This window comes from Pangasianodon hypophthalmus, chromosome 2, assembly GCF_027358585.1.
Source record: "Pangasianodon hypophthalmus isolate fPanHyp1 chromosome 2, fPanHyp1.pri, whole genome shotgun sequence".
Taxonomy (NCBI): domain Eukaryota; kingdom Metazoa; phylum Chordata; class Actinopteri; order Siluriformes; family Pangasiidae; genus Pangasianodon; species Pangasianodon hypophthalmus.
Genome location: NC_069711.1, coordinates 5,341,811 through 5,368,809, shown reverse-complemented (window position 1 = coordinate 5,368,809; position 26,999 = coordinate 5,341,811). Strand labels below are relative to the sequence as shown.

The 26,999-nt window shown below is 37.7% G+C and overlaps 2 protein-coding genes across 2 annotated transcripts in view; both read left to right on the top strand.

Annotated features, from left to right (window-relative positions):
* Positions 1 to 2,526: 2,526 nt before the first annotated feature.
* LOC113533127 (small integral membrane protein 26) lies at positions 2,527 to 10,683 on the top strand. The gene is made up of 2 exons (XM_026925059.3): positions 2,527 to 2,762; positions 9,497 to 10,683. Exons 1-2 carry the CDS (start codon positions 2,648 to 2,650, stop codon positions 9,670 to 9,672), a joined length of 291 nt encoding a protein of 96 aa, XP_026780860.1. The 5' UTR covers positions 2,527 to 2,647; the 3' UTR covers positions 9,673 to 10,683.
* A 12,457-nt stretch (positions 10,684 to 23,140) lies between these two features.
* atg3 (autophagy related 3) overlaps positions 23,141 to 26,999 on the top strand; it is a 47,441-nt gene continuing 43,582 nt past the window's right edge. The window contains exon 1 of the mRNA XM_026942818.2: positions 23,141 to 23,395. Coding sequence (XP_026798619.2) covers positions 23,324 to 23,395 — 72 coding nt within the window. The 5' untranslated portion in view covers positions 23,141 to 23,323. The remainder of the gene's footprint in view (positions 23,396 to 26,999) is intronic.

Sequence of the window (26,999 nt, the reverse complement as noted above, 5' to 3'; positions counted from 1 at the left end):
TTGAAAATAAATTTTTTTAAGATCTTTAAAAACTCTAAACGTTACTTATGTTGAAGCAGTGTATTTTGAACAGTAGTTCCAATGCTTTGCTTATTTTATATCCTATTTTTATCCTTATCGGATAGTGCGATTATAAATAATTCCCTTCTACAACGGTGAACTACATGGTCAAAAAGGGCCATCCCTCTCAGAAAGCTCTGTCTTTAAAGCCAGAACCATGGAGCATGGGGTGTGAAAGACACTGTTTTTGTACACTGCAGTATAGAGTTCTGACTTTATAAAACACATTTTTGTTCTCAGGAGGCCTGTCATAATTGTTTACGACATGTAGATTGAAGTGAAGCTGAACAAAATCTGTCTTGGGACAAGGTGTCCCAAGGTTTATGCTTGCTTCCCACTCTGGGGAACTTCAACACTCCCACTGACATGTGTTAGCCTACAAGGGTTTCTATTTCATGCACTGATGCATGTTTATACCCCTCATAGCATTTTTGTTCAGAATAGACATTAGTCGTTGTGGTCATCAGTTCAAACATCTCCTGGGGAATATACCATTTGAAGTAGAAACAAGGAGTTAATGGCTCAATGATGTTTGTGATAGGATCTTCCCAAGTAGACAGCAAAGGAGTATAAAGAGTATGATGCAACTGGATGTCTTTTTTCTTTGTCAGGTTAGCATAAAGGTCATCTTCACAAACTATGACAATTTCCTCATCATTTCCTTCCCTGACCCGTTAGTTAGTGTTAGTTAGTTTTAATGTTCACATCGAACATCAGAATGTGGGAAAAATGTGATCTCATTGACTTTATCTGTGGCATGGTTGTTGGTACCAGATGGACTGGTTTGAGTATTTAAGAAACTGCTGGGAATTTCACACACAACAGTCTCTGGAGTGTATACAGAATGGTGCGAAGTTCTATGGGTGGAAACAACTTGTTGATGAGAGAGATCAGAGGAGAATGACCAGACTGGTTTGAGCTGACAGGAAATCTATAGTAGCTCAAATAAGCACTATTTACAACCATGGTGAGTAGAAAAGCATCTCAGCATGCACAAAACATCGGACCCTGAGATGGATGGGCTACAACAGCAGAAGACAACATCAGTTTCCACTCTTGTCAGCCAAGAACAGGAATCTGAGGCTATTATGGGCATAGGCTCCCCCAAACTGAACAGGTGAAGATTAGAAAAAAAAAGAATGTCTTCAGCTGTCCATTTTCGGTGAGTCTATGCCCATGAAGGCCTCAGATTCTTGTGTTCTTCTGATTTTTCAACCTTGTGGCAATCCAATCTCAGTTCTTGGATGAAAACTACACAATAGGCAAACACCAAATAGATTCATTTTAAAGGCAGAACAATTCAGTCTGTTAAATATGCATATGAACTGGTTAACAGAGACCGATTGCGATCCATTGTGAAGTTTTACTGACTACACTCTACTCTCTACATAGGCTCCACCCTTTGCAGTAAGATGTCTGAAGGGTCCCCTCTGTAGGTGTTAAAAGAATTAATACACACCTTTTATTATAGATTTTTAAAAATACATATTCTGCCTAAATAAAAATTACATTGTTGTGTACAGCATGGTACACAAAGTGTCCATAGAAACAAAATGTTTCAGACAACGCAAGCAAAGTGTTTCTGAGAATGTGTTACTTGGCAAATTTACAATATCTACATTTATTACTGAAGCACAATGCTAATTTATAAGTTAATATTATTTTCTCTATTTCTGTTATGCCAGGGCATGACACTGTATCATGATATGAGTACTCCCAGACCAGGAGACCAGCTAACACCTGCTGACCTGCCAGCCAGAACAGGCTGGTGAAGCTAGCAGGCAAACAGGTCAACCAACTAGACCACGCTTACCTAATGCGCCTTTACATGCCACAAAATGCTCTGTACTGTCGTGAAACGACACATGCGCAGTTGAGGTAGGTCAGGGTTATGCACTGATTGGCACCGCGTTTAGGGCATGTTTAGCATAGACATATAAAATACCTAGACACCTCATTGGCATAGCATAATAATAGATTGATAATAGGGTATAGCATATAGTATGATATAGAATGGCATGTATGTATAATACTGTAATTATAGTATGTAAAATACAACAACGACAACAACAATAATAATAATAATAATAATAATAATAATAATAATAATAATAATAATAATAATAATAAGTAGAATATGGAATATCACTTGCAGAATAGACAATAATAAAATGAATAGTGTGTAATGAGTAGTACCCTAATATAACAGCATAATAATAGATTGATAATAGCAAATTGTATAATAATAATAATAATACATTAGAATGTAATATCAAATAGTATGTAATATCAATTACAAAATGATACAGACAGTAAAAAGAGGCATTTTCTCGAGCCCACTTACGAGAATGATGGAAAAGTTGCCCGCACCAAGATGGCGGCGACGTTGACGTACGATCCAGCGGCCAATGAGGCGTCTAGGTACTTTATATCTCTATGATGTTTAGGGCATGTTTAGGGCAGCCTACCATGCGCGCATGCGCGCTACAAGGATAGGCGACTACCAAGATATCAAAATCTATGTGAAGTCGAACACGCCTACAGATTCAGTATTGTTAATCTAAACGCGGTAAAACGATAGTACACCATGTCATTTGATGGAGTGAAGTGGTATAAGCGCACAGCACTGATGTATGCAATCGGAACATGGACTTTGCTTGGGTCTTGTGTATATTACACATTTTACAAAGGCGACGCACGAGGTAAGTCAGACTCCTAGCTAACTAACCTCCAGTTAGCCACCATAACACAACGAGGAACAATTACGGGGCTTAAACAACAACAAAATGACGTCTTAAAACAGGATTTGTGAGTACTGTTCTACTACTCCGTGAGTATTATTCACGTCTAGCCCATTCTCCATGGTCCAAATTAAACCGCCACCAGAAGAGCGGTCTTCGTGTGATGGCCAGCGGCGGCTGCTGGTGATCTCCCAGATAGCAAACTGACCCAGAATCAGTGTGGAATCGCGAGGTCTCTCACGGCGTCGAAACAGCGCTGATCTCTGACGTTGATCCAACATCTTTCTGCTCATCGAAGTCATGTGAATCAGCGTCGCATACGCCACTGAAAACAAATCAAAATAAAAGCAGTGTAGTTGGTTTGTTTACCGTGCGTTGAAACGATGTTATACTATCAACACATTTTCTACTTGTTTTTAAAATCTCAAATACTTAAAATAGATTAAATAGATAAATCAGCCTATATATGTAATAATTTATTAAACACACATCACATTCAGCTACTCACTGTTTTATTTATACAAAATATACATCTACAAATACAACTTTAGAATAATCTTTCTGCAGTATATAAATCTTAAGACTAAATAGCCAAATATAGGAAAATGCCTTCACACTCATGCATTCACAAATAGATTTAATTACAGGCTAATATAACAAGTCTCAAAGTTACAAATTGAAAGAGAAAAGTTTACCCCAAAATGAAACTTGTATACACACTATACATAATATACACACTCTTATTTTATTCCAAACCTGTATGACTTTTATCTTCAGTGGGACACAAAAGGAGATTGTTATTATTGAAAGAAGAGGAGCAGAATGTTAAGAGACTAATCAGTCACCATTCACTATCACTGCATCATTTTTTTTCTATAAAATAAATGAATGGTGAGTGAGACTGAATACTCTGTCTCCTTTTGCTGTTCCACAAAAGAAAGATGTACAGGTGTGGAACAAAATTAGTGTTAGTAGATGACAGTATTTTTTTAAACTATACCTCACACAGTAGACACTTTATAAAGAAATACCCTTGAAAATAGAGCAGAGAGAAATATAATAGATAAATTGTTTTTACTTTGCAATTAACATTTATTTCTGAAGTAAGGTAAGTTCTTTGCTCCTGGAGTATTCAGTTGGATATGTTCCTTTCTATTTCCATACATCTAATTCTGAAGAGAACTTGGTGGTAGTCAACCATCCGTACAAGGTAGAGAGAAGTCTGGTGTGGTGTCCTAGGTGACTTGTTTCTCTTGTTCTCTTGTTCGAAAGTTCTCTGGAAATGCACCTGAAAGACAAAAATAACAAATGTAAATTACAGGGACAATAAAGAAAACAAAAATTTTACAAAAATCTTGGTTAAAATAAGCAACATCTCAAACTCCTTTTCGGGTTGGCCCTGGCTATGCTATAGGCCTCTGCATCACCAGATCAAAAAGCAGTGTCTCTTGCTTTCAGCAGGAGGCGGAACTCAGAATTCATCCATGGCTTCTGATTAGGAAAGGGTTTTACATGTTTGATGGTGATGCAAGTGTTAATATGATCCAGGACAGATGATGTGTTCCGATCTGTGTGTGAGTCTAAGGTGGCCTGTGAGGCAAACATACTACAGTCAGTATCTTGAAAAAGATGTTGTAATGAAGAGACCGCCCACTCTTTCACTGTTTTCACTGATTTCACACGTTTGATGAGTTGCATGTACTTGGGTAGCATGAACAAAGAGAGCTGATCAGACTGACCCAAATGGGAGAGGGGAATGGCCTTGTATGTCTCAGCATTGTTCATGTAAACATGGTCCAGTGTATTGTCCCCTCTGGTAGAGCATGAGACATTCTGGTGGAATTTGGAAAGTACAGTTCTCATATTGGAGTGATTGAAATCTCTAGCAACAATAAAAGCTCCATCCAGATGTGCTCACTGTTGCTTGCTTATAGCTGTATGCAATTTTTCCATAACTAATTTAGCATTAGCATCTGGAGGAATGTAAGCTGCAGTCACAACAATGGCTGAAAATTCTCTGGGTAAATAGAAGGGTCTGCACTTAAATATGAAATACTCTAAATTAGCAGAGCAATGACTTTTAGTTACAGTAGAGTCTGTGCACCATGATTTGTTAACATAAATGCACAGACTTTCTTCTTTGCTCTTACCAGAGTCCACTGCTGTTCTGTCTGCCCCGAAGACACTGCAACCCTCTAGATCAATGGAGCTGCTAGGAATGTTGTTCTTAAGCCATATTTCCATAAAGCATTCCATAATCTGCTTATGCAATGTTATTTGAAGCTGCAATTCTTCCATTTTGTTCACCAGAGGCCGTACATTTAATATTGTAAACAAAATTTACTATAGGTTCACCATATCTTAATACATTCAGTGTTTCCCACAGGTCTGAAATATACTTACGGTGGTAGTCGGTGGAAAAGGCTAGCATTACCTGTTGGCACATAAATGGTCAACTATGTGTGACGTACAGCAAATAACGTGTGACCTTTAACACAATATTTTGATTTATTGAATACTTTAATTAATTTCAAATATTTCACAGATCCAACCCCCAACCCTCCTCACCCACATGGGAAGAGTAAGACAAAGTTTAATAAAAAAAAAAAAAAAAAAAAAAAAAAACCCTCTCTTTAGCATGTACAAAGATGGCACTGTTTGTCTAGGTTTTTCATAGAAGAGCTCCAATACCAGTGCATATGGGAACGACTCTGGTGCCAAAACGTCATCAAACAGTTTCCAGGTACACAGACACACCTCTTCGCCAGACAGTGTTCGCCTGATGCATAGCACTGAAGATATGCACAATGTGTAGTTAGTTCATGGGAGGATCGCACGTTAGCATGTCTCTGCATCTCTGCATGCCACATTTACCCATGATCACCCTCTTGTGACGCAAATACATATTAACACATATACCGAACAGCCATAACATTGAAACAGCCTGCCTAATATTGTGTAGGTCCCCTTTGTGCTGCCAAAACAGCTCTGACCTGTCAAGGCATTAACCCCACAAGACGTCTAAAGGTGTGACAAAATTGGTATAAATCTACTCGAGTGTGAACCTTAATAATTATCAAAAACATATTGAGATTTGTCAGCATTATGGCCATCACAAGTGGGGTGGACCAAACACTGGGTTAAGGAAGTAGTCTTCATGATTCCACTGGAGAAGTTGAGGTATAAAAATAATTGAGGCAGTCGTGGCCTAACGGTTAGAGTCTCGGACTTGTAACCCGAAGGTGAACCTGAAGGTCGCAGGTTGGAGTCTCAGGTCCGGCAGAGATTGTAGGTAGGGGGAGTGAATGACCAGCGCTCTCTCCCACCCTCTATACCACGACTGAGGTGAGACCCTTGAGCAAGGCACCGAACCCCCAACTGCTCCCCGGGCGCCGCAGCAAAAAAGGCTGCCCACTGCTCCGGGTGTGTGTTCACGGTGTGTGTGTTCACGGTGTGTGTGTTCACGGTGTGTGTGTTCACGGTGTGTGTGTTCACTACTGTGTGTGTGCACTGGATGGGTTAAATACACCACCACATTGGATTTTTTAAGATAAAAACCATTTAGGAATTACAGCCATTTTAAGCAAAGTACCTCCATTTTCAGGGGCTTAAAGGTATTTGGACAATTGACTGACAAGAAATTAATTGACCAGATGCAGTCCATTCCCTCGTTACTTCAAGACAAATGAAGCAGATAAAAGGTCTGGAGTTGATATCAGGTATTGAGTTGGCATTTGGCAGCTGTTTGACTGGAGCTACCAATATGAAGTCCAAGGAGATCTCAATGCAACTGAAGGAGGCCATCATTAGGCTGAAAAAACAACATAAATCTATAAGAGAGATAGCAAAAACCTTAGGTGTGGCCAAATCAACAGTTGGGTACATTCTTAAAAAGAAAGAAAGCACTGGTGAACTCAACAGCATCAAAAGGCGTGAAAGACCACAGAAGACAACTAAAGTGGATGATCGCAGAGTCCTTTCCTTGGTGAAGAAAAACACCTTCACATCATCAACAGAAGTCAAGAATACTCTGGAGAAGGTAGGCGTATCATTGTCAAAATCTACAGTCAAGAGACGCCTTCATGAATGTAAATACAGAGGGTTTACAACAAGGTGCAAACCACTGGTAACATTCAAGAACAGGAAAGCCTGATTAGACTTTGCCAGAAAACATCTAAAAAAGCCTCCCATGTTCTGGAATAAGATTCTTTGGACTGATGAAACCAAGATTAACTTGTACCAGAATGATGGGAAGAGAAAAGTATGGTGAAAGAAAGGAACAGCTCATGATCCAAAGTATACCACATCATGTGTCAAACATGGTGGAGGAAGTGTTATGGCATGGGCATGTATGGCTGCCAATGGAACGCGCTCACTGGTGTTTACTGATGATGTGACTGCTGACAGAAGTAGCAAGATGAATTCTAAGGTGTATAGAGCTATACTCTCTGCTCACATTCAGCCAAATGTTACAAAACTGACAGGACGCCGCTTCACAGTGCAGGTGGATAATGACCCTAAACATACTGTGAAAGCAACTCAAGACTTTTTGAAGGCAAAGAAATGGAATTTTCTTCAATGGCCAAGTCAGTCGCCTGATCTCAACCCAATAGAGCATGCTTTTCACTTACCGAAGACAACAATGAAGGCAGAAAGACCCACAAACAAGCAGCAACTGAAGGTGGCTGCAGTGAAGGCCAGGCAAAGCATCTCCAGAGAGGAAATTCAGAATTTGAGTTTTGAGAACATGGGCTCCAGACTTTAGGCAGTCATTGACTGCAAAGGATTTTTTCCCAAGTATTAAAATTATGGTTATATTTACAATTATGTCACTTTGTCCAAATACCTTTTGAGCCCCTGAAAATGGAGGTATAGATCTGCAACACTGCAACAACTCTAAGTAACGCTATATGGCCAAAAACTGAATAAAGACTCTCTTGAATAACTTCAGCATGACTTCCATTTTCCCATTTTGGAGATGGACAAAGTTTGAGGTAACTAAGTGTGCATCAATTTATTAGATTAAAAACAAAAAGCTGCAAGCTAATCTATATGACTTCATAAACAGACCCAGAAGGAAAAATATTAGAACCATGGGGATACCTGGAAAATCTTGAAGGTTCAACCCTAACATCCTTCATTGAATCTTTCTTTAATGAGCAAAACTAGCTTTAGCAAACCACTATACATTGGTTCCTAGCTCTCCCACCTGCACCCTCAAGCCCCCCTTGCTGGTTGATATGGGGGTGGACAAATCAATAACGTGGGTCCCTAGGACAAGCAGGTTTTTCTGTCCAGGCTATTAGTTTTATTCATAGTTGCCCTCCAAATAAGTAGGTTCAACAACCCAAAAAAAATACAAAAAATACTACTTATTGATTTGCTAAACAATAGTTTATATTTGCTATATTTTATTTGTTACATGTAGCTACAGTCCCATCCAAAAGTATTGGAATGGCAAGGACAATATTTCACTCTACACTGAGGACATTTGAGTTTAAGATGAAAGAGATGATAGATCAGAATTTCAGCTTTCATTTCCTGATATAGATCTGTTAAACAACATAGAACATGAAACCTTCTGTTTGAACCCACACATTTTTCAAGTGATCAAAAATATTTGAATGTGAGACCGACAAGTGTCCCCGGAATGTCTACTCTTGGTTTGGAATGTTTACTCTTGGTTGTTAAAAGGATAAATCAACATGAAGGCCAGAGAGCTGTCTATGGGAGAAAGGCAAGGGATTTTGAAGCTGAGAAAAGAGTGGAAATGCTACAAGGAGCAGTCTCCTTGAAGTTAAACATACCTAGATAAAATAAATATGCTGGAGCTTCCACTTGCATGGTGGGCTGTCTAAGGAATTTATGATTTGCCCAACTCTGGACTACATCCTTACTTTGTAAAGGCTTATTCTGTGCCTGTGAGTCAGTGAGAACAGTTATTTTACCTTGCCTCAAGGATTCATATCTTTTCAGATCTCAGCATTAACTTGCATTGCAGAGTAACGTTTGAACTTGTTAAGAGCCAGTTGCCTAAAGGAGGATCCAGATACGGGTTTTGACATCCTGCTTATCAACGAATTCACTTTGAGTGGAAGGATCACATTTAACTCAGCCAGTGATGCTGTAACAAATGGCAAAGATTGGAATTGGATTTGGAAAATAAATTTTTTTCTTTTTTGGAACTGGAAATGTTTACATATAAAGAGGCTTGACAGGTTTTTTCTTTTCTTAGGACTGATGTGATTATATTTATACTTTATTGTATCTATTATATTTACGGTGTAAGTGATTTTTTGTGAAAGAGTTTAACTGTGAAGTGCTTCAGTTAAAAAAAAAAACATTTTAAAGCTTAGTAGTTTTTAAAGAAAACAATATTGAATGGGTATCAGCATCAGAAAAGAGAAAGTGGTATCATCCCATTTCTAGCAAATTTCAATATCACCCTAAAAGGGGAAGAAAAGACAGAAATTGTTTAAAAAAAGAAAAGAGATGTCTGCTTATTTGCTAAAACTTCTTCATGCATGGATATCTAAAATTAGTTTGCATTAAATGTACCATTGACTGTTACTGAAAATTATATATTGCAGGATGTAAAGACATTCATGTTACTCAAACATACAGTACATGCATAATGAGATGTTATTCCTTTCTCTTTCTTAACCAGTAATGTTTTTTTTTTGTTTGTTTTTTAGTTGTTATACGTAAAGAGGAGGAGGACGCAACACCAAATGTGAGACTATTTAAATCATCTCACATGTCAGCAAAAATAACCTACAAAGAAAATTTTGTCCCATATTCCACAAGATTTCTGGAACTTTTCAGACCCAGAGCTGATGACTCTTCAGGAAGTCAAAATGAAGAAAAATAAAATGCATGTCATTTTAAATGGCACTGCTATGCAATGTATTTCCTGTCTATGGACAGTTTTCCATGAAAACTTCCACTTTTCCAGTTTCCATCTTCTAAAATTAAAAAATTAAAAAGAAAGTGTCTGGGTTAGTTTTTTGCTTGCATCATTTCAAAACAAAAAACTGTGTTAGGATAATGAGGTTCAAAATTATCTTGACTGATGTTTTTTCCCTGTAATAAGAATTTGTATTGAGAAGTGATACGTGTATTATTGTGTATTATTACTATTAGTATATTGTGTTAACATGATCATTAAGATTTTCAGTCATCTAGTCATCTTACACATTTTGAAATTGTCTCAGACCCAGAGGTTTAACCTTGACTTTGTTCTTGAATATGCATCACTCAGGCAATGACAAACTGTACGGTTGTCTTGACATAATACTTCTGAATTTTACATTCTAAATTTGTTACACATTCTCATTTTCTTATTGTTAGGTCAATTATGTCCTTTAGTGATTTTGTTTGTGGGTTGTTTATCCCTATATTCCCATGCTCATAATGGTGTCCAGGAATAAGTCCTTGATATATTTATTTTTAGGCCTGTCCTTTAAGAACTTTACCCCTCTAATTTCTCCAAATACTGTCTAATGTCCAACTCAATAAAATTAAATAAAAAGTTTTTGGAGAAAGTTGTCCCCCCACAGGCCCAGTATTTTCTAAGTTGGAATATTCATCATTATAAAGTATATTTCAGCAAGGGTGATTTTATGGTTTATCACCACAGTAAGAAAGTGTGACGTGCAAACACTGAGGAGATAGAAATTGTGTGTGGGGGTGTGTGCACATGCATGGTTACACAGTACATCACCTCTTTTCCCCCCCCATCAGAAAATGTGCAATGTTAGCTAGTATGGTTGGTTAAAAATCAATTACAGTGCCTAGTAGGGCTGTGTGAAATTGTGATACATATCAGTGTGGTGGAAAATATTATCTTCTGAAGACAAATAAAAAGTTAAACTCAGAGACACAGTTGACTCCAGAGTAATACGTTTATTCTCATCACAGCAGAGGAGAAGAACTCCAAGGAGCCAAGTGATACATGCAATTAAATACAGTGGGTATAGAAAAGAATCACCCCCCTTCAAAATAATCACATTTTGTTGCTTTGCAGCTTGAAATGAAGATGGACACAATTTTTGTTTTATCCAGCTGTATTTACTCAGTGCAACTTATAACATCCAAGTGAAAGATAGAACAGCAACAGGTCAGAAAAAATTAAAAATGAGCATCAGAACTGGACCATGGAGCAATAGAAGAAGGTAGCCTGGATTGAAGGTGACCTGACGCTTTTGGCGGTGGACAACAGTCAGCTTGGGTACTCTGACCGGTCTGCGGCTATGCAGCAAGTTGCGATGCACTCTGTGTTCTGACACCTTTCTGTGTTCTGACCACCGTACCTGCTGTTTTGGAGATGCTCTGACCCAGACGTCAAGTTTTCTTTTACATCATGTGAACAGCTGGGTGCATGTGCGTTGCTTAACTGGGGAACAGATGGCACCAGGATGCATTATGGGAGAAGGCAATCTGGCAGAGGCAGTGTGATGCTCTGGGCAATGTTCTGCTGGGAAACCTTGGGTCCTGGCATTCAGATGGATGTTATTTTGACACGTACCACCTACGTAATCATTGTTGCAGACCAAGTACACGCCATCAACGGTATTCCCTAATGGCAGTGGCCTTTTTCAGCACCCTGCCACACTGCAAAAATTGTTCAGGAATGGCTTGAGGAACATGACAGTTTTCAAGGTGTTGACTTGGCCTCCTAATTCCCCAGATCTCAATCTGATCGAGCATCTGTGGGGTGTGCTGGACAAACAGGTCCGATCCATGGACGCCCCACCTCACAACTTACAGGACTTAAAGGATCTGCTGCTAATATCTTTATATGCCCATTTCTGGTACTATTGATTTAAAGAAACCTTCTGGTGGGTCAAAGGTTCATTTTATCAGCAGGAATGTTAAAGAGCCTAAACTGCCCAACCAAAAGAAGTAGAATGTCAGACTTAGGACATCATGGGTGGGACAAGTTTTTCACTCTAAACTTAACTGTAAGGCAAGGGGTACTGCTATACTATCTGCTGCCCTATCTACATTCATTGCTCAAGTGGGGGCCATTGATCCATGGCAATTTTCATTCACACACAGAAGAGAGTACTCCTGTTTTTCACATGTTCATCATTCTTATTCAAGAATTGATTTTTTTTTATAGATAATTCTCCTTTTCCCTCTTTTGGAAAAATAGAATATTTACCTATTGTGGAATCAGATGATGCCCCCTTCCAACTTGATCTTATCTGTAAGCTGAGGTATAATGAATGTCCCATGTGGAGACTAAACACAGCCTTGTTAGCAGATCTTGCATTTTGTACATTCATATCAACAGCTATAGATAATTTCCTACTAAACAACAGGTCAAAATCAGGGTCAGGATCCACATTGTGGGAGACATAATTTCATAGACTTTAACTCTTAATAAGCTACGTAAACAGAAACAGGATGATTTAGCTATCAGAAGGTTAGATTGCCAGTACTCTACAACTCCCTCACCTGGGCTATATAAGGTTGTCACTTCAGGTTCAGTATAACTTGATATCAGCCAACAAAACAGAACAGTATTTATTATGTTCTAGAGGCTATATATATATATATATATATATATATATATATATATATATATATATATATATACATATATATATATATATATACATGTATATGAACATGGAGAAAAAGCAGGACGACTTTTAGCTCATCAGTTAAAATCTAAGCTAGTTAAGATATTGAAGCAATTTGGAACTTTTTCAGGCTACAAAGTGAAAACTTAGAAGCTAAAACTTAGAAAAGCTAAAGCTTAGAAAGCTTAGAAGCTAAAACTTAGAAAAACTAAAGCTTAGAAAATGGAATTTGTTTTTCTTTCTCTCGCAGGTAGAATTAACTGGAATTTCTCCAGAGACAGACAGCTCAAGGTGGACTAGTGCTTCCCAACTTCAAGTATTACTATTGGGCTGCAAACATTTCAAAAGTAATTTTATTGGCTTCAGAAACCAAATGATGTCTGGTGTATTTCAGAGGCAAAATCTTGTATATCATTATCATCCCTCCCAGCCCTTGCTTTATCCAAATTGCCCCTATCTATTTCAACATACACGCAATGTCCAGTTGTAGCAAACACTTTCAAGATTTGGTTTCAATTTAGAAAATGTTTTGGCTTCCATGGCCTCTCCTTAAGTGGCCCTATATGCAAGAATCATCTATTCTGTCCAGCTCAGTTAGACCCAAGTGCATAATTCTCCCCTCAATCTAAAATTATAAGTAGAATCAGAAGACCTATGGGCATGGTTATCGCAATCAGACAGAATGGGCTAACAATATTGCTAATCGTTACTTCCTCACTGTCTATATTACAGGTATTGGTGTTTTGGTTCTGGGGGATGGGTACATCCCTCAAAAGCTTTACCAAAGTAGATTAGTACATTTAATGTTCAATTTTTGGGGCATGAATGTTAATTAGGCAGTGTACATAAGACATTGTTGGGCATATAAACTTTGTCTACTAAAATTATTCATGTCAAATGGTGAAAGTAACAAATTACCCACTGCAAAGATAAAAGAGGCAAAAGTAATGAAAAAGATTTACTGAAAACAATAGGCCTAATTCAGGAAATTTCACAAAAAATTTATGCCGGATTTATGCTTATTTGAGTTACTATAGAATTCCTGTCAGCTCAAACCAGTCTGGTCATTCTCCTCTAATCTCTCTCATCAGCAAGGTGTTTCACCCAGCAGATCCTGCACACAGAATGATTTTGGTTTTTTTGCACCTTTCTGTGTAAACTCTAGAGACTATTGTGTGTGAAATTCCCAGAAGATCAGCAGTTTCTGAAATACTCAAACCAGCTTTCCTGGCCCCAACAACAATCATGCCATGGTTAAAGTCACAGAGATCACACTCTTTCTTCATTCTGATGTTTGATGTGACAGCATGATTTTATGCATTGTGCTGCTGCCACATGATTGGCTGATTAGATAACTGCATAAATGAGCAGATGTAAAGGTGTGGATGGTAAAGTGGATTGTGAGTGTGTGTGTGTGTGTGTGTGTGAGACTACAAAGACATACACGGGACTACATGAAGTGCATGTGTGCAAACATGTACAAACAGTGCAAGACAGTACAACAATTACTAAAACAATAACAATATAATAATAAATGTTGTAAATGTAAACATAATATATTAATTAGCAGCAAAAATGCAGGTGGTCAATAGAGTATTCTGTGTGCAGCAGAATATTTCAACAGCTCTTCTAAGTACTTCAAAGTACAAAAATGACTCTAAAGAACAACAGACCAAGGAGGAGGCCATAGCAAAATGGATTGGGTGCCCAAGATTACTAGTCAAAATCATTAGACTTTGTACTAATGGTGGAGACAATAGATAGCAGGTTGACTATTCCAAAGAAAAGTAAAATAAGCAATCCGATTGACAAGGATTGACTTGTGGGGAAAAAAAGGTCTGACAGCTTCATTTCTTGGTATAAGTTCATGCTGCTTTTGTGTTGAACAAAATAAACCTGAACACATATTATTAGCCCTTGAACAAGTATCCTACCCACACTGCACAGTCAATAATGTGGTGGCAGCATTTAAACACACCACAGCAGAAGGAGAAGAAACCAGCTCTGAGGAAGACTCCCCCATGATGGAAAGTGACTCTGAGTCTTAAATTGATGATGACCTGTGGTGAGCCATTTTTATTTATGTTATTATTCTTTTACGTGACAGTCAATGATCACATGAATATGAGACTGATGTTAGTGCTGTCTGCTCTAATAGTGCATCTTTGTTTTTTTTTCACTGTATTTGTAATCTCATGTAAAAGTATTTTCATCATTAAGATTTTGAAGGTTAAAATAGAAAGCATTTCTATAGTTTATGCTTATTTGTCTGTGTTCGTCTTGTTAGGTACCAACATGTCAACATAGACCAGACACCATGTGTGGTGCATACCTTACAACTTGTGCAGAAGGAGGCATGTGTCAAGAGAATCTTTAATAAAGCAAGGTCAGTGGTAAATCTCTTGTGCTGTGTTGCAACACAGGATATTGGACCAGTGTGGCCTTATTGTTGTAAATGACTGCCCCCACATGCTGGGCAAGCACATTCACTGCCAAATTGCAAACATGGGATGGGACAGCTTGCTCCCTAGTGAGTGGCAAAAGCTTATGTCATTGCATGACCTACTGCTGCCTTTTGCGGAATGTAATAAAACCCTCCAGAGTGAGACCAAGTCCATGTCCCTGGTGGTTCCTGCCCTCTTTGATCTGCTCAACCATCTTGCTGACTTTGAACAGAACTCTAGCTACCGAGACCTTGCCACTCTTGTGCAGAAAATGGAAGAAAAAGGAAGTTTGAACCAGCATTTTGCTTGGCTCTTGGATCCAACCAGTGAAAGTTTCTCGCCATTTGCAGCAGCTGCCTGCTTTATCAACCCAACTGTCTGTGAAACCCTTGTTGATGTGGCTGACGACAATATTCAGGAACTGCTGAAACAGGCAGAGAAGTGTGTGGTCAAAAAATCCACTTTGCCACACACACACGCGCGCACACACACACGACATGAGGATCAGTCTCAAGTTGATGCAGAAGATTAGAATATTAAGGAACCAGAAACAGCACCATCCTCATCAAAGCAGCCAGTCTTTCAGTTTCTTTCAAAGTGCTGCAGAATGGCTAGACAGAGGACCTCCACAACCAGCATGAGGCAGCAGATCAGAAAGTATAAGGAACAGCTTTCACAGTAACCCATCATTGATAACACAGGACCAGACTTTTGGCTGAGTATCACAGGTAAATATCTTTTGCTTTAGACCTGTTGGCTATGCCAGCTTTTCAAGCTTTTGCAGAGAGGGTATTCAGTGTCACAGATGACTTCACTAGAGGCCAGCACAATAGAGGAAGGGTCACACTGGCGCAAAGTGCTTTCTTTAAAATGAAACGAACCAAATATAACTGTTGTATTCACTGCCACTGACAGCACTTCCTATAGCAACAATACACAAAATCTCATTGTGAATTACTGGTCTCTTTTTTATTTTAATGTCATATTTACATCTATTGTCAATGCTGAGAGAGAGGAGTTGCACCTAGCAATTGTTATTTTAATGTTGAGAATGTTGAATTAGAATGGTTGCATTCCCTGCTATTGACAGCCTTTGAGACATATGTTTTCAATATTTGGAGACAGGGTATTTTTTTTCTTCTCATTGAGGTTGCAATCACTGATGGTATTATAGCCTATGCACTTCTTCTCTGAATGTATTTGAGAATTAGAACTGTTGAAATAATTAACAGTGAATTATTGATAGTTCTTCCTACAGAAATAAGTATACCTCACAAAAAATAATTTGGTATGCTGTTTAACTTCTTACTTATAAACGTTATAAATAATTGGAGACCATGTTATTGTTCTTGATTCATGTTTTTATGCACTAATGACATTGCTGCCTTTACAATAATTCATTTCATCAATCTGAGAAGTAGAACTGTTACATTGCCTGGGCTAACTGTAGAAAAGAGAACAACCCAAATCTATTTCACTTGTATTGAGTTACTTGATACTTGTTTTCACAGAGGACTGTTGAATGTTCTATATTCAGATAATATGTGCAATGGCATTACAGCCAGTGCAGCTTTTCTTTTTAATATTTTAGAGTTGCATTTCTGCTTGAAAGAATGAAGAATGTCATATACAAATTGTTATAAACAATGCATATCTAATTACTAGTCTTTTGGTCTTATTTGCGAAATTCTTGTTTCTTTATGAGACCTGATTTTATTTATTTTTAAGATAAACAAAGACATGTTATATATCACAACAGTTAAATCTGTGTCTGTATTGCATGTTCAAACATTAATACCATTCATAATAACATAATAACATGATGTTTCCTCCAGAAGTATGTAATGCGTTTGGAAAATCTAGAGAAATGATTAAATAACGCATTACACTTTAACTAAACCCATTAGATTTTAGTCAGTTAAATCTACTGTAGATTTAGTCATCTAAAATCTTATAGATATTTAGATGACTAAAACTAAAAGAAATCAGATGACTAAAACTATTTTAGTTAAAAGACTATGATTAAAACTAAATCAAAATTTGCTCTCAAAATTAACACTGGACATGCTGGATCTAAAGTTTTGCACAGCATTAAAATCCTCTGAAAAAAATCATACTGGTATTTAAACACCACTTTACCCATAAGCCCAGCGAGCACTAAATCTTCCATCAGCTGAGGCGTTTGTTTATGGCTTACTGCTAAGCACAGACAGACCAGACTACTTGATGGTAGTCCCTGGCCTAGTGAACTAGCATGAGGATGTGGTTTCATAGCATCTACAAATCGATAGGCAGGGCCCCCACCCTTGTGACACTTCATCCAGCTTTCCTGAAGAATATGAGACTGATCTGTTCATATCTCAATGTCCTTGGGTCAAGACAGCCATCACGCTCGTGAACATGAGGATTTGTGACCTTGAAGGCATTTTAAAATTCAGTTCTGGTTCCATTCAGAATAACTTGTTTCAATGCTCCATGATTGCTGTTGTCCATATTGTCATCTCTGATGTTATCAGTGCCTGAATAATTGCTCCATGCATCTCTGAATCATGCTTCATATACTGCAAGTGGTTCATTTGCACTCTGAACACAGCTTATGATTTTTTCCCACAGCAGACACGTACATTTGCTTGATAGCAAATCCACTACTCTAATGCAGCCCATGCAGCATCAATATTTTGTTTAACTTCACCTGTGACTTCATCCAAGGCTCTTGTGCATCCAGCTTGTTCTTGCAGAGTCAGTAAAGCATTCAGAATCATCACTCCATTATGTGGATATAGATTGTAGATACCTTTGAGTCAACAAATTTCATGCCTGTTTTCACTCCATCTTCTCTAACATGTCTCATGTCTTTACTCCACTTGTCAGCTGATGCAGGCTCTTGGTGTTACTGAATCATTACTCCACCTCAAACTCTTGTTTTCCGAGGTCTTAGCTGCATCACTTCCTCTTTGTCTGATTCACTGGATCTTTCATTCTCGTCCATCTCTGGTCCAGTGCAATGTGCCATCTTGGACAGCAGATGGCAACCTTGCTCCATTTGTCCATTTTTCCAAAGATTATGGCCAGTTCGCCAGTTTCACCTCTAGAGTGCGACTGGTCTGGACTCACTTCAGAGTAAGGATGGGCGCTGGGGACAGTGGGGAGGCTCACAGAAGGAAAACCAGTGTTGTTGATTTTTTCTTTGACAATTTCTTCTCCAACTTAGCCACTCTAGGCTTAAACCACAAAATCTGTTGTTCCAAACTTGCTTTCACCACAAGCTGTTGCTCAATTTGCCGTTGCTCAACTTGCTTGGGACTTAAAGTGCAATACCAGGCTCGCATTTGACTTGAGCTGTTGTTTTAATTGCTGTTCAAGGTTTGAATTTAACTCAGTTTCCACATAAACATCCTTCTCAGTGCCCTCTGACATGCTCCTCTCATTTCTGACATCACATAAAAAAAGCAGACAAGCAGCTTTCATAACCTTGGACTCTTCTGTCCATCTCAGATTTTGTTTGTATCTCTTTGCTTCGGGCAAATATGCGACAGAACCCCCAATGTTCTCTTGGCCTTCTTCTGACTTCCTTCAGAGCAGTATTGCACTACTCATTTACATATACACTGATCAGCCATAACATTAAAACCACCTGCCTAATAATTCAATTCAATTCCATTTTATTTGTACAGCACTTTTAACAATGGACATTATCACAAAGTAGCTTTACAGAAATATATAAATTTTAAATTTATACATTTATCCCTAATGAGCAAGCCAGAAGCGATGGTGGCAGGAAAAAACAACAAGATGATACGAAGAAGAAACCTTCAGAGTAACCAGACTCAAAAGGGCACCCATCCTCATCTGGGTGACAATGGATAGTGCAACTATAAATAATTCCCCTCTATAACTGCGTACTACAGAGTCAAAAAATGCGTAAAAATTGTGTAACCAGGAAATTCATTATAGTTTTCACATTAAGTCTATTTTGTTGACGTTATCAACTGTTCACTGACAGAGACTTGAGTGCATGCTGTTTTTAAGGCACCTTTTTTTAAGGTGGGTTGATTGGCTGGGTCTTAGAAGAAGGCATTCACCTTAAATCTCTATTGGTCAACTGATTTGAGTGGGAGGTGCTCTGAAAATTAGCCACACCTACTCCATTACTCCCCTAAACTGGATGGAATTAAGACACTTGTATGATCAGTAAATATGTGAATGGACCTACAAACAATTCAGTAGCTCATTTTATTTTTGTCAGTTTTTTAATGCAACTACAAAATTTTCTTGCTGCACCCAGCCCTGTTCATTCTGCCACATTACAGGATGCTCCACCTTTAACGGAGTAGGCATGGCTAACTTTCAGAGCACTGCCCACTCCAAAATCAGTTGACCAATAGAGATTTAAGGTGAACTCCTTCTTCACTGAAAAAAAACCCTGCATATAGAATTTACTATAAGCAGGTTTTTTTTCCAGTAAATTTTACCCCATGTTTATGGAGTATAAAACATGGAGTAACCTGGGCACTTTGGCTCATTCAAGCAGAACAATTAGCAGACTGAAGCTAAGAAACCTGCCAAGAAAGCCACGCCCAAAGCAAAATAGGCAGCTATCAAGAAGCCCACAGTGGCTAAGAAGCCCAAGAAACCTGCCGCTGCCAAGAAGTCTCCTAAAAGGTGAAGAAACCCACCACCACCACCAAGAAACCCACCAAGATGCCCCAAGAAGGCAAAAAACAAAAAAACAAAAAACAGATGACCCCTAAGAAGGCAGCCAAGAGCCCCAAGGAGACAAAGGCTGTCAAGCCCAGGAGCACAAAGCCCAAAGCGGCAAAGGCAAAAAAGGCAGCCCCCAAGAGTAAAAGTAAACATTTGTTTGTGTCGTTCATTCCTTTGTGTTTTCATTCCCTAAATGGACATTCTAAGCATGTTTGAGGTGGCTCAGTGGTTAAAGTTTCTAGGTTACTGATCAGAAGGTTGGGGGTTCCTAACAAGCAGGGATATATGAAGAAAATAATTTCACTGTAATGTATGTGTGACAAATAAAGGCTTCTTCTATTGAGTAAAGTTTACCCTATAGTAAGTAACAACTGCAGTGCACATGTGGTAAATCCTACCTAATATTTTTAGTTCATCAATACATTTTACCCCTTTACTTATTGCAAAGGTACTTTTAAAAAAGGTACTTTTAAAAATAATTATATTATATATAATTATTGCTGTTTTGATTACTGTATATAGTACAGACCTAAATTAAAATCTAATTCTATTAATTCTATTTTTAATTAATCACATGGTTTAATGGTTATCATGTCAGTATTTGATTGACCAAATTCTCAAACTGCTACACAGCAGAACACACATTTCAAAAACAATCATCTTAAATGAAGGTCGCAGTTGTACATAAACAGGCAATTCTCCAGCACAATTATCCAATCCAGTGGTATTACAGAAGTCCAACTGTGGAGGAAATAAACACACTTGTGATAATAATGTAACATCGATGTAGACATTTTACTGGGTTTGGCAATGCTTCAGAACGGGTCACTTTGTTGCCGTTGAATCGAAACTGAAAACGTGAAACTGAACACTTGTTCTGAAATCAGACCAGAGGGGGTCTCATAGCGCTGCCACAGTTTACAAGATAATGTGGCACTTAGCTACAACCCCTGGCAAAAAAAAGTATGGAATCACCACACTTAGAGGATGTTCACCCAGCTTTTTTACTTTATAGCTAACAAACAAATCACAGATATGACACAAAAAAGGTTTTGTTCAATAGCTTAACATTCTGGTTTGTGAAATATATATATAAAAAAAATTCAAGGACATTTTTTTTTATTAATGGCATGTCCTTTTCCAAATCAAGTAGAGGAAAAAATTATGGAATCACTCAATGTTGAGGAAAAAATTATGGAATCAATTTTTAATTTCCATTTCTAAAACAAATACTGGAACAAGTCTAAAAATGCTAATAAGTCAGCAGTTAAAAGGGAGTGCTTACACACTTTAATGGGCTGTTGGACTTGGCTAATTGAAAGGAAACATGGCTCCAATGAGAGAGTTGTCAGTTGAAACAATGGAAAGGATTATAAAACTCCTTCAACAAGGAATTTCAACATGGAGTGTGGCCAAAGAGGTTGGTTGCTCCCAGTCAGCTGTGTCTAAAATTTGTTGCAAGTATAAACTTAATGGGAAGGTTATGAAAGGTAGATATACAGGCAGACTAAGGAAGATGTCAAAGCATCAGGATAGAAAACTCAAAGCACTATGCCTTGAAAATAGAAAATGCACAACAAAACAAATGAAAAACAAATGGGCGGAAACAAGAGTCAATGTTTGTGACAGAACTGTAAGAAACCGGCTGAATGAAATGAGATTTATATATAGAAAAGCCAAAAGAAAACCAGCACTAACACCAAAACAGAAGAAAACAAGGTTACAGTGGGCTAAGGAGAAGCAATCATGGAGTGTGGATGATTGGATGAAAGTGAAATTCAGTGATGAATCACGAATCTGCATTGGCCAAGGAGATGATGCTGGAACTTTTGTCTGGTGCCGTTCTAACAAAACATATAAAGATGACTGCCTGAACCAATCAAATTTCCCAACTCATTTATGATATTGGGTTGCATGTCAGGTAAAGGCCCAGGGGAGATGGCAGTCATTACCTTAGCAGTCAATGCACAGTTGTACAGTGAAATTTTGGACATTTTCTCATTCGATCCATAGAAAATAGGTTTGGTGATGATGAAATAATTTTTCAGGATGACAATGCATCTTGCCACAGAGCAAACAGTTTTAAAGCTTTTTTTCAGGAAAGGCATATCAACTCAATGACATGGCCAGCAAACAGTCCGGATCTCAATCCAATTGAAAATTTATGGTGGAAAGTAAAAAAAACTGGTCCATGTTAAGGCTCCACCCTGCAAAGCTGATCTGTCAACTGCTATTCGAGAAAGTTGGAACCAGATTGATGGGGAATATTGTTTTTCATTAGTGAGGTCTATGCCTCAAAGAATAAAAGCCAGAGGAGGAGCAACAAAGTATTAATTGTGTTTTTTTGTTGATGATTCCATAATTTTTTCCTCAACATTGAGTGATTCCATACTTTTTTCCTCTACTTGATTTGGAAAAAGACATGCCATTAATAAAAAAAATGTCCTTGAATTTTTTTAATGTATATTTCACAAACCAGAATGTTAAGCTATTGAACAAAACCTTTTTTGTGTCATATCTGTGATTTGTTTGTTTGCTATAAAGTAAAAAAGCTGGGTGAACATCCTCTAAGTGTGGTGATTCCATAATTTTTGCCAGGGGTTGTACATGTATTTGCAGCACTTATCAGTGCTAGCTCTAACAGTATTAATATACATATCAAACATACTGTGTCAGTTTTTACATAGGTTTGTCTGCTTTATTACTAATATTACTAGTTACATCAGTAGGCTAAGGAGCAGTAGCTTGTTAGCTAGATACGACGAAGTTAGCCACAAAAATGAATGTTAGCTCACCATTTTACAATAGCTAATTAGCAATTTATTTAGAAGAATGTGTACAGCTATGCTTGACTCTTAACATTAGTGTAAATCTGAGGAGCAATGTGCCAGGAGAGGTTGCTATTTTAATTTCTTTAAGCTAGCAGCTAAGCACTAAAGGACGGCATATAGCATTAACCACCAAGTTCGCGTTAGCTTAGCAACAATCAAGCTAGCATTAATAGGTAATGAAGTGACACTATATTCTTTGTGACAGAGGCAAAATATCTCTTCCTTAAATAACATACTGCTGAATGTCACGTCCTGTAAATGTCCAATGGGCCCAAAGACAATTCAACTGAACACTCAGAAAGAACCGGTTTCCTGTGGCTTCCCTCAGCTGTGATTAATTCGCGTGAACGCGTGACTTTAATGTAACTGGGCGAATTTTAAGGCTTTTGCATGTGGTAGATTTTTCTTGAAATTTTGTACTTCATAATATGCACAATGTTTAGCAACATTTAATGGCTTTTCTGAAGTGTGTTTTTACAGAATAAAATTAGGTGTAGATTTCACCCAGAATCACATACTGTAATTGATACCTCAATTATTAATTAATATTAAATCTTATCTTATCTCATGGGTATTATATTTATCGACACCAAAAATAACTTTTTACAGTGTTCTTAATAGTTTGCTTGTGGATTTTATTAATTTATTTGAAAATTTTGGCACAAAATTTACTCTATATTTAAATTACACGTCCCGACCTCGGCTCGGATGCAGCATCAGCTCGGGGCAGGACTGCTTTAACCCCCGCCTTCGCCCGAGACGCAGCGCGCGTGCGCCATGTTCACGAGACTACGAGTGTCGGAAGTGGCAGTCGGCTGACTTAGGTCACGTGGTTTTTGATATGGGCTAGTTAAACAGAAAATTGGTAAACAGTAGTTGTACGTTGATTACTTGAAGACTAAAAGCATTTCGTAGACGAAGCGTTTTCGGCTCTGTGGTATTACACTGTCATCATGCAGAACGTCATCAATTCAGTGAAAGGCACCGCTCTGGGGGTGGCGGAGTTTCTGACGCCCGTCCTGAAGGTAAGCCCGAAGCCTGCTAGCCAGCGTCGCTTGCTAGCTCACTAGCTTGTAAAGTAGACATCTTAGATGATGATGAGCAGCATCTTCTACTTTCTCCTGCTGTCAGGGAGTAGACGTGAAATTTGGACCCAAGCTAACTCATGGATTAGGACAACTGGTCATAAATTGAACGCATTACGTGGGAGTTTTACTAACATTAGCAAGTATTATTCGCAAAAAGTATTTGTCAAAATTTATAGGTGAATTATTGCTGCATGCACGTCAGAAAGGGAAAAAGCCGTAATTCCCATCTTCCTGAAAATCCTTTCATTTTAACCTCGGAGCAGAAATTATGTGTCGGAAGTTTGACAGCCATGATTTCTCTCCAGCACAAACCTGGAAGTGAGGCAACTGCCTTCAAAAACATGTAGTGTATCCGACAAAATAAAGTTTTAAAATATGGATTGTAGTTCGTATTTCAACTTTGACCGCCAGCTTCTCCTAGAGATTAGGAAGATGTCGTACCGTTGTGAACATCAGCGCAGCTGTATGTTAATGCTGTAAAGCCAGTGAACGCTTTAAAGTCGGACTAACGGGGTGTTTTTTCGATTAGATGGCTATGCAATATACCGATATTATAACACATATCTCACATATCATATAAATGCTCGAGGTTTATAAATGCAGAAAGAAACGATAACAATGAGAGGAACAGCTTGTCGTTTTCGCATCCTCCTCAGTTCTCCCCGCGGTCTGAATGCGGCGTTGGCCCGAGACCATGGCGAACACTGTGTGCTTTCTCAGATGCAGGGTTTTAGTGGGTTTGAATCCAAACCCAGTGCGTTTCCGCCCCTTGGTTCTGTTCGTACTGACCGTTTCAATGAGAAAATCAATAACGACGTTATTGCGCGTAGCCGTTCCTAAAACATTTCCGGTTGCAGCATTTTTTAATATAAAGTTGTCAAAACAAAATGATTAGCTCATAATTTATGAATCTCCCGAGAAGCGAGCAAAAAAGATATATACAGAAATTAACGACAAACGGTGTAGTTACTGGAATCATTTTTTCCGCGCACTTAAAACTTCTCCCTGAAGTGCCCCCATAAGCACAAATCGTGACGTCTCCGTTTTCACCTGGAAGATGTCTTATTTAAGGCGTTTGCTCATCTTCAATCTCTAACTGCGGTTAATCCAGCCGCTCTTCCTGAAACCACGGTTAATCTAGCCGCATGTGAGTTTTAGAGGCGCGGCTTTTAGACGCTTAGCGGTAATAGCGCCGACAGCGGAAGGCGAGCGTTCGCGAGCTCCTACACAACCAGAGCATTAAAAAAAAAATGCAGAAAGAATGTAGTCGCTTACATTTAAAAAAATGGGCAAAATCGATTTAAAGCATTATGCCAAATAAAAATAAATTTGCTAAAACATTATTTAAGAAACTTTATTATTATTATTATTATTATTATTATTATTATTATTATAGAACGCAAATCACAAATAAATTTTTAACAAATGTAGATGGTTCATTTCACAGAGGAAGTCTCTCTGACACCAAAATATTAATATTTTACTTCAGCTTGCTGCTGAAATAAAATGGACATTTCAAATCTCAAACCTACTCAGTTCATAGTGACCTACTCTATGCTCACAACAGAAATGAATTAATTTTACTGTAGAATTTTACAGTCACTGGATCTGTCAGTAAAATTGAGCCAGGAGGCACAATTTAATCCATTATAAAATGGACATTTCAAATTGGTAGACGATAAAATCCACTCATATCAGTTCAGTCAGCTGATCAAACTCACTAATATCAGTTCACAGTGAATTACTCTATGCTCACATTAAAGCTGAATTCATGTTACTGTAGAATTTTAAAGTAATCGCAATTCAAAGTCAGAAGATCTGTCAATGAATTTGAACCAGAACGCTATTCTGATTTCAAACTGGTAGATGATAATACCCACTTATTTCAGTTGATAGTGACCTACACTTTGCTCACAAAAAAGACTAATTAATTTTACTGTAGAATTTTAAAGTAACTGGTTCTCAAATTTACATCTGTCAATATATTTGAACCAGAAGGCACATTTTAATCCATTATACATTGTACATATTAAAATGGAAATTTAATAGGTTATTACAAACAGTAACAACGTTGCTGAATTGAATATCAAATTTTAACAATTTAACAATCTAGATAAAAAGACAATTATTCAATATTTCAACAGTATCATTTATTAAGCATTTCTTATTCATTATTTAAGTATTAACTACTGAAGTATTTATGTATTACGAATTAAGTATTAAGCAAAAGTCAGTGTTATAATGCTGATATTAATAAGGTATAATTTGTTTAAAAAAAAAAAAAAAAACTTTTACCATTATGCTCTAATAGGGGATGGACAGTAGTGCAGTGGGTAGCATTGGCACCTCCCAGCCACAGGGTCCTGGGTACGATCTTGAGTTTGGATTATTTGGCTGTGCTAAAGTGTGGGGGGAAGACTGTGACAAAGCCTCCAATATGTCCTATCAGTATGAGTGGTGTTAGGGCTGTCAGAAACAATATACAATGAGACGGGAATTGGTTTACTGAATTTAGCATAGCCAATCCACCTACCTGTATGTTTTTGGACAGTGGGGAAAATACTGGAGAACCCAAAGGAAACGCGCATGAGCATATGTTATATAGAGTCATTTTACTCTGAGCATAGAAGAGCTAACTGTGAACTGATTTGTATGGTTTTGATCGTCTACCAATTTGAAATGTTCCATTTATAATGCATTAAAATAGTCTACTTGTTCAATTATATTAAAAGGTCATGTAATTTTGACCTGCAATTGCTTAAATTCTACAGTAGAATTAATTAATCTTTATTGTGAGCATAAAGTAGGTAATTGTGAACTGATGTGAGTGGGTTTTATCGTCTATCAATTTGCAGTGTCCATTTTATAATGGATTAAATTGTGCCTCCTGGCTCAATTATATTGACAGATCCAATGATTTTGAAGAGCAATTCATTTAAAATTAATTCATTTCTTTTCTAAGCATAATGTAGGTCACTATGAACTGATGTGAGAGGATTTGAGATTTGAAGTGTCCATTTTATTTCAGTAGTAAACTTATTAATATAAGCAGTTTATAAAAAGTAAAATATTAATATTTTGGTGTCAGAGAGACTTCCTCTGTGAAATATACCATTTATATTTGTTAAAAATATTTATGGATTGATTATTATTATTATTATTATTATTATTATTATTAATGTGGCTTCTTGATATTTTTAGTCATTTTATTTATTTCTTTGGCTTAATGCTTTGTGTCTTAATCCTTAACTTCTCTTTAAACTTGATCAATTTATGCCCATTTTTTAAATGAAAAGATTACTAAAACCTTCAGCTTGTATATCATAAATACTGTAAATTGTTGTGTATGGAACCTGATGTGGTCTTCTGATGTTGTAGCCCATCCACCTCAAGGTTGGATGTGTTGTGTTTTCTGAGATGCTTTTCTGCTCACCATGGTTGTAAAGAGTGCTTATTTGTCTTACTATAGACTTCCTGTCAGCTCAAACCAGTCCGGTCATTCTCATCTGATCTTTCTCATCTGCAGTCCCTCCGCGCACAG

Bases quoted from the DNA above. Each gene is read 5' to 3' on its own strand.
- LOC113533127 (XM_026925059.3), top strand. From the start codon at position 2,648: ATGTCATTTGATGGAGTGAAGTGGTATAAGCGCACAGCACTGATGTAT. The intron at 2,763-9,496 runs GTAAGTCAGACT...TTTGTTTTTTAG, and splicing joins TTACAAAGGCGACGCACGAG to TTGTTATACGTAAAGAGGAG.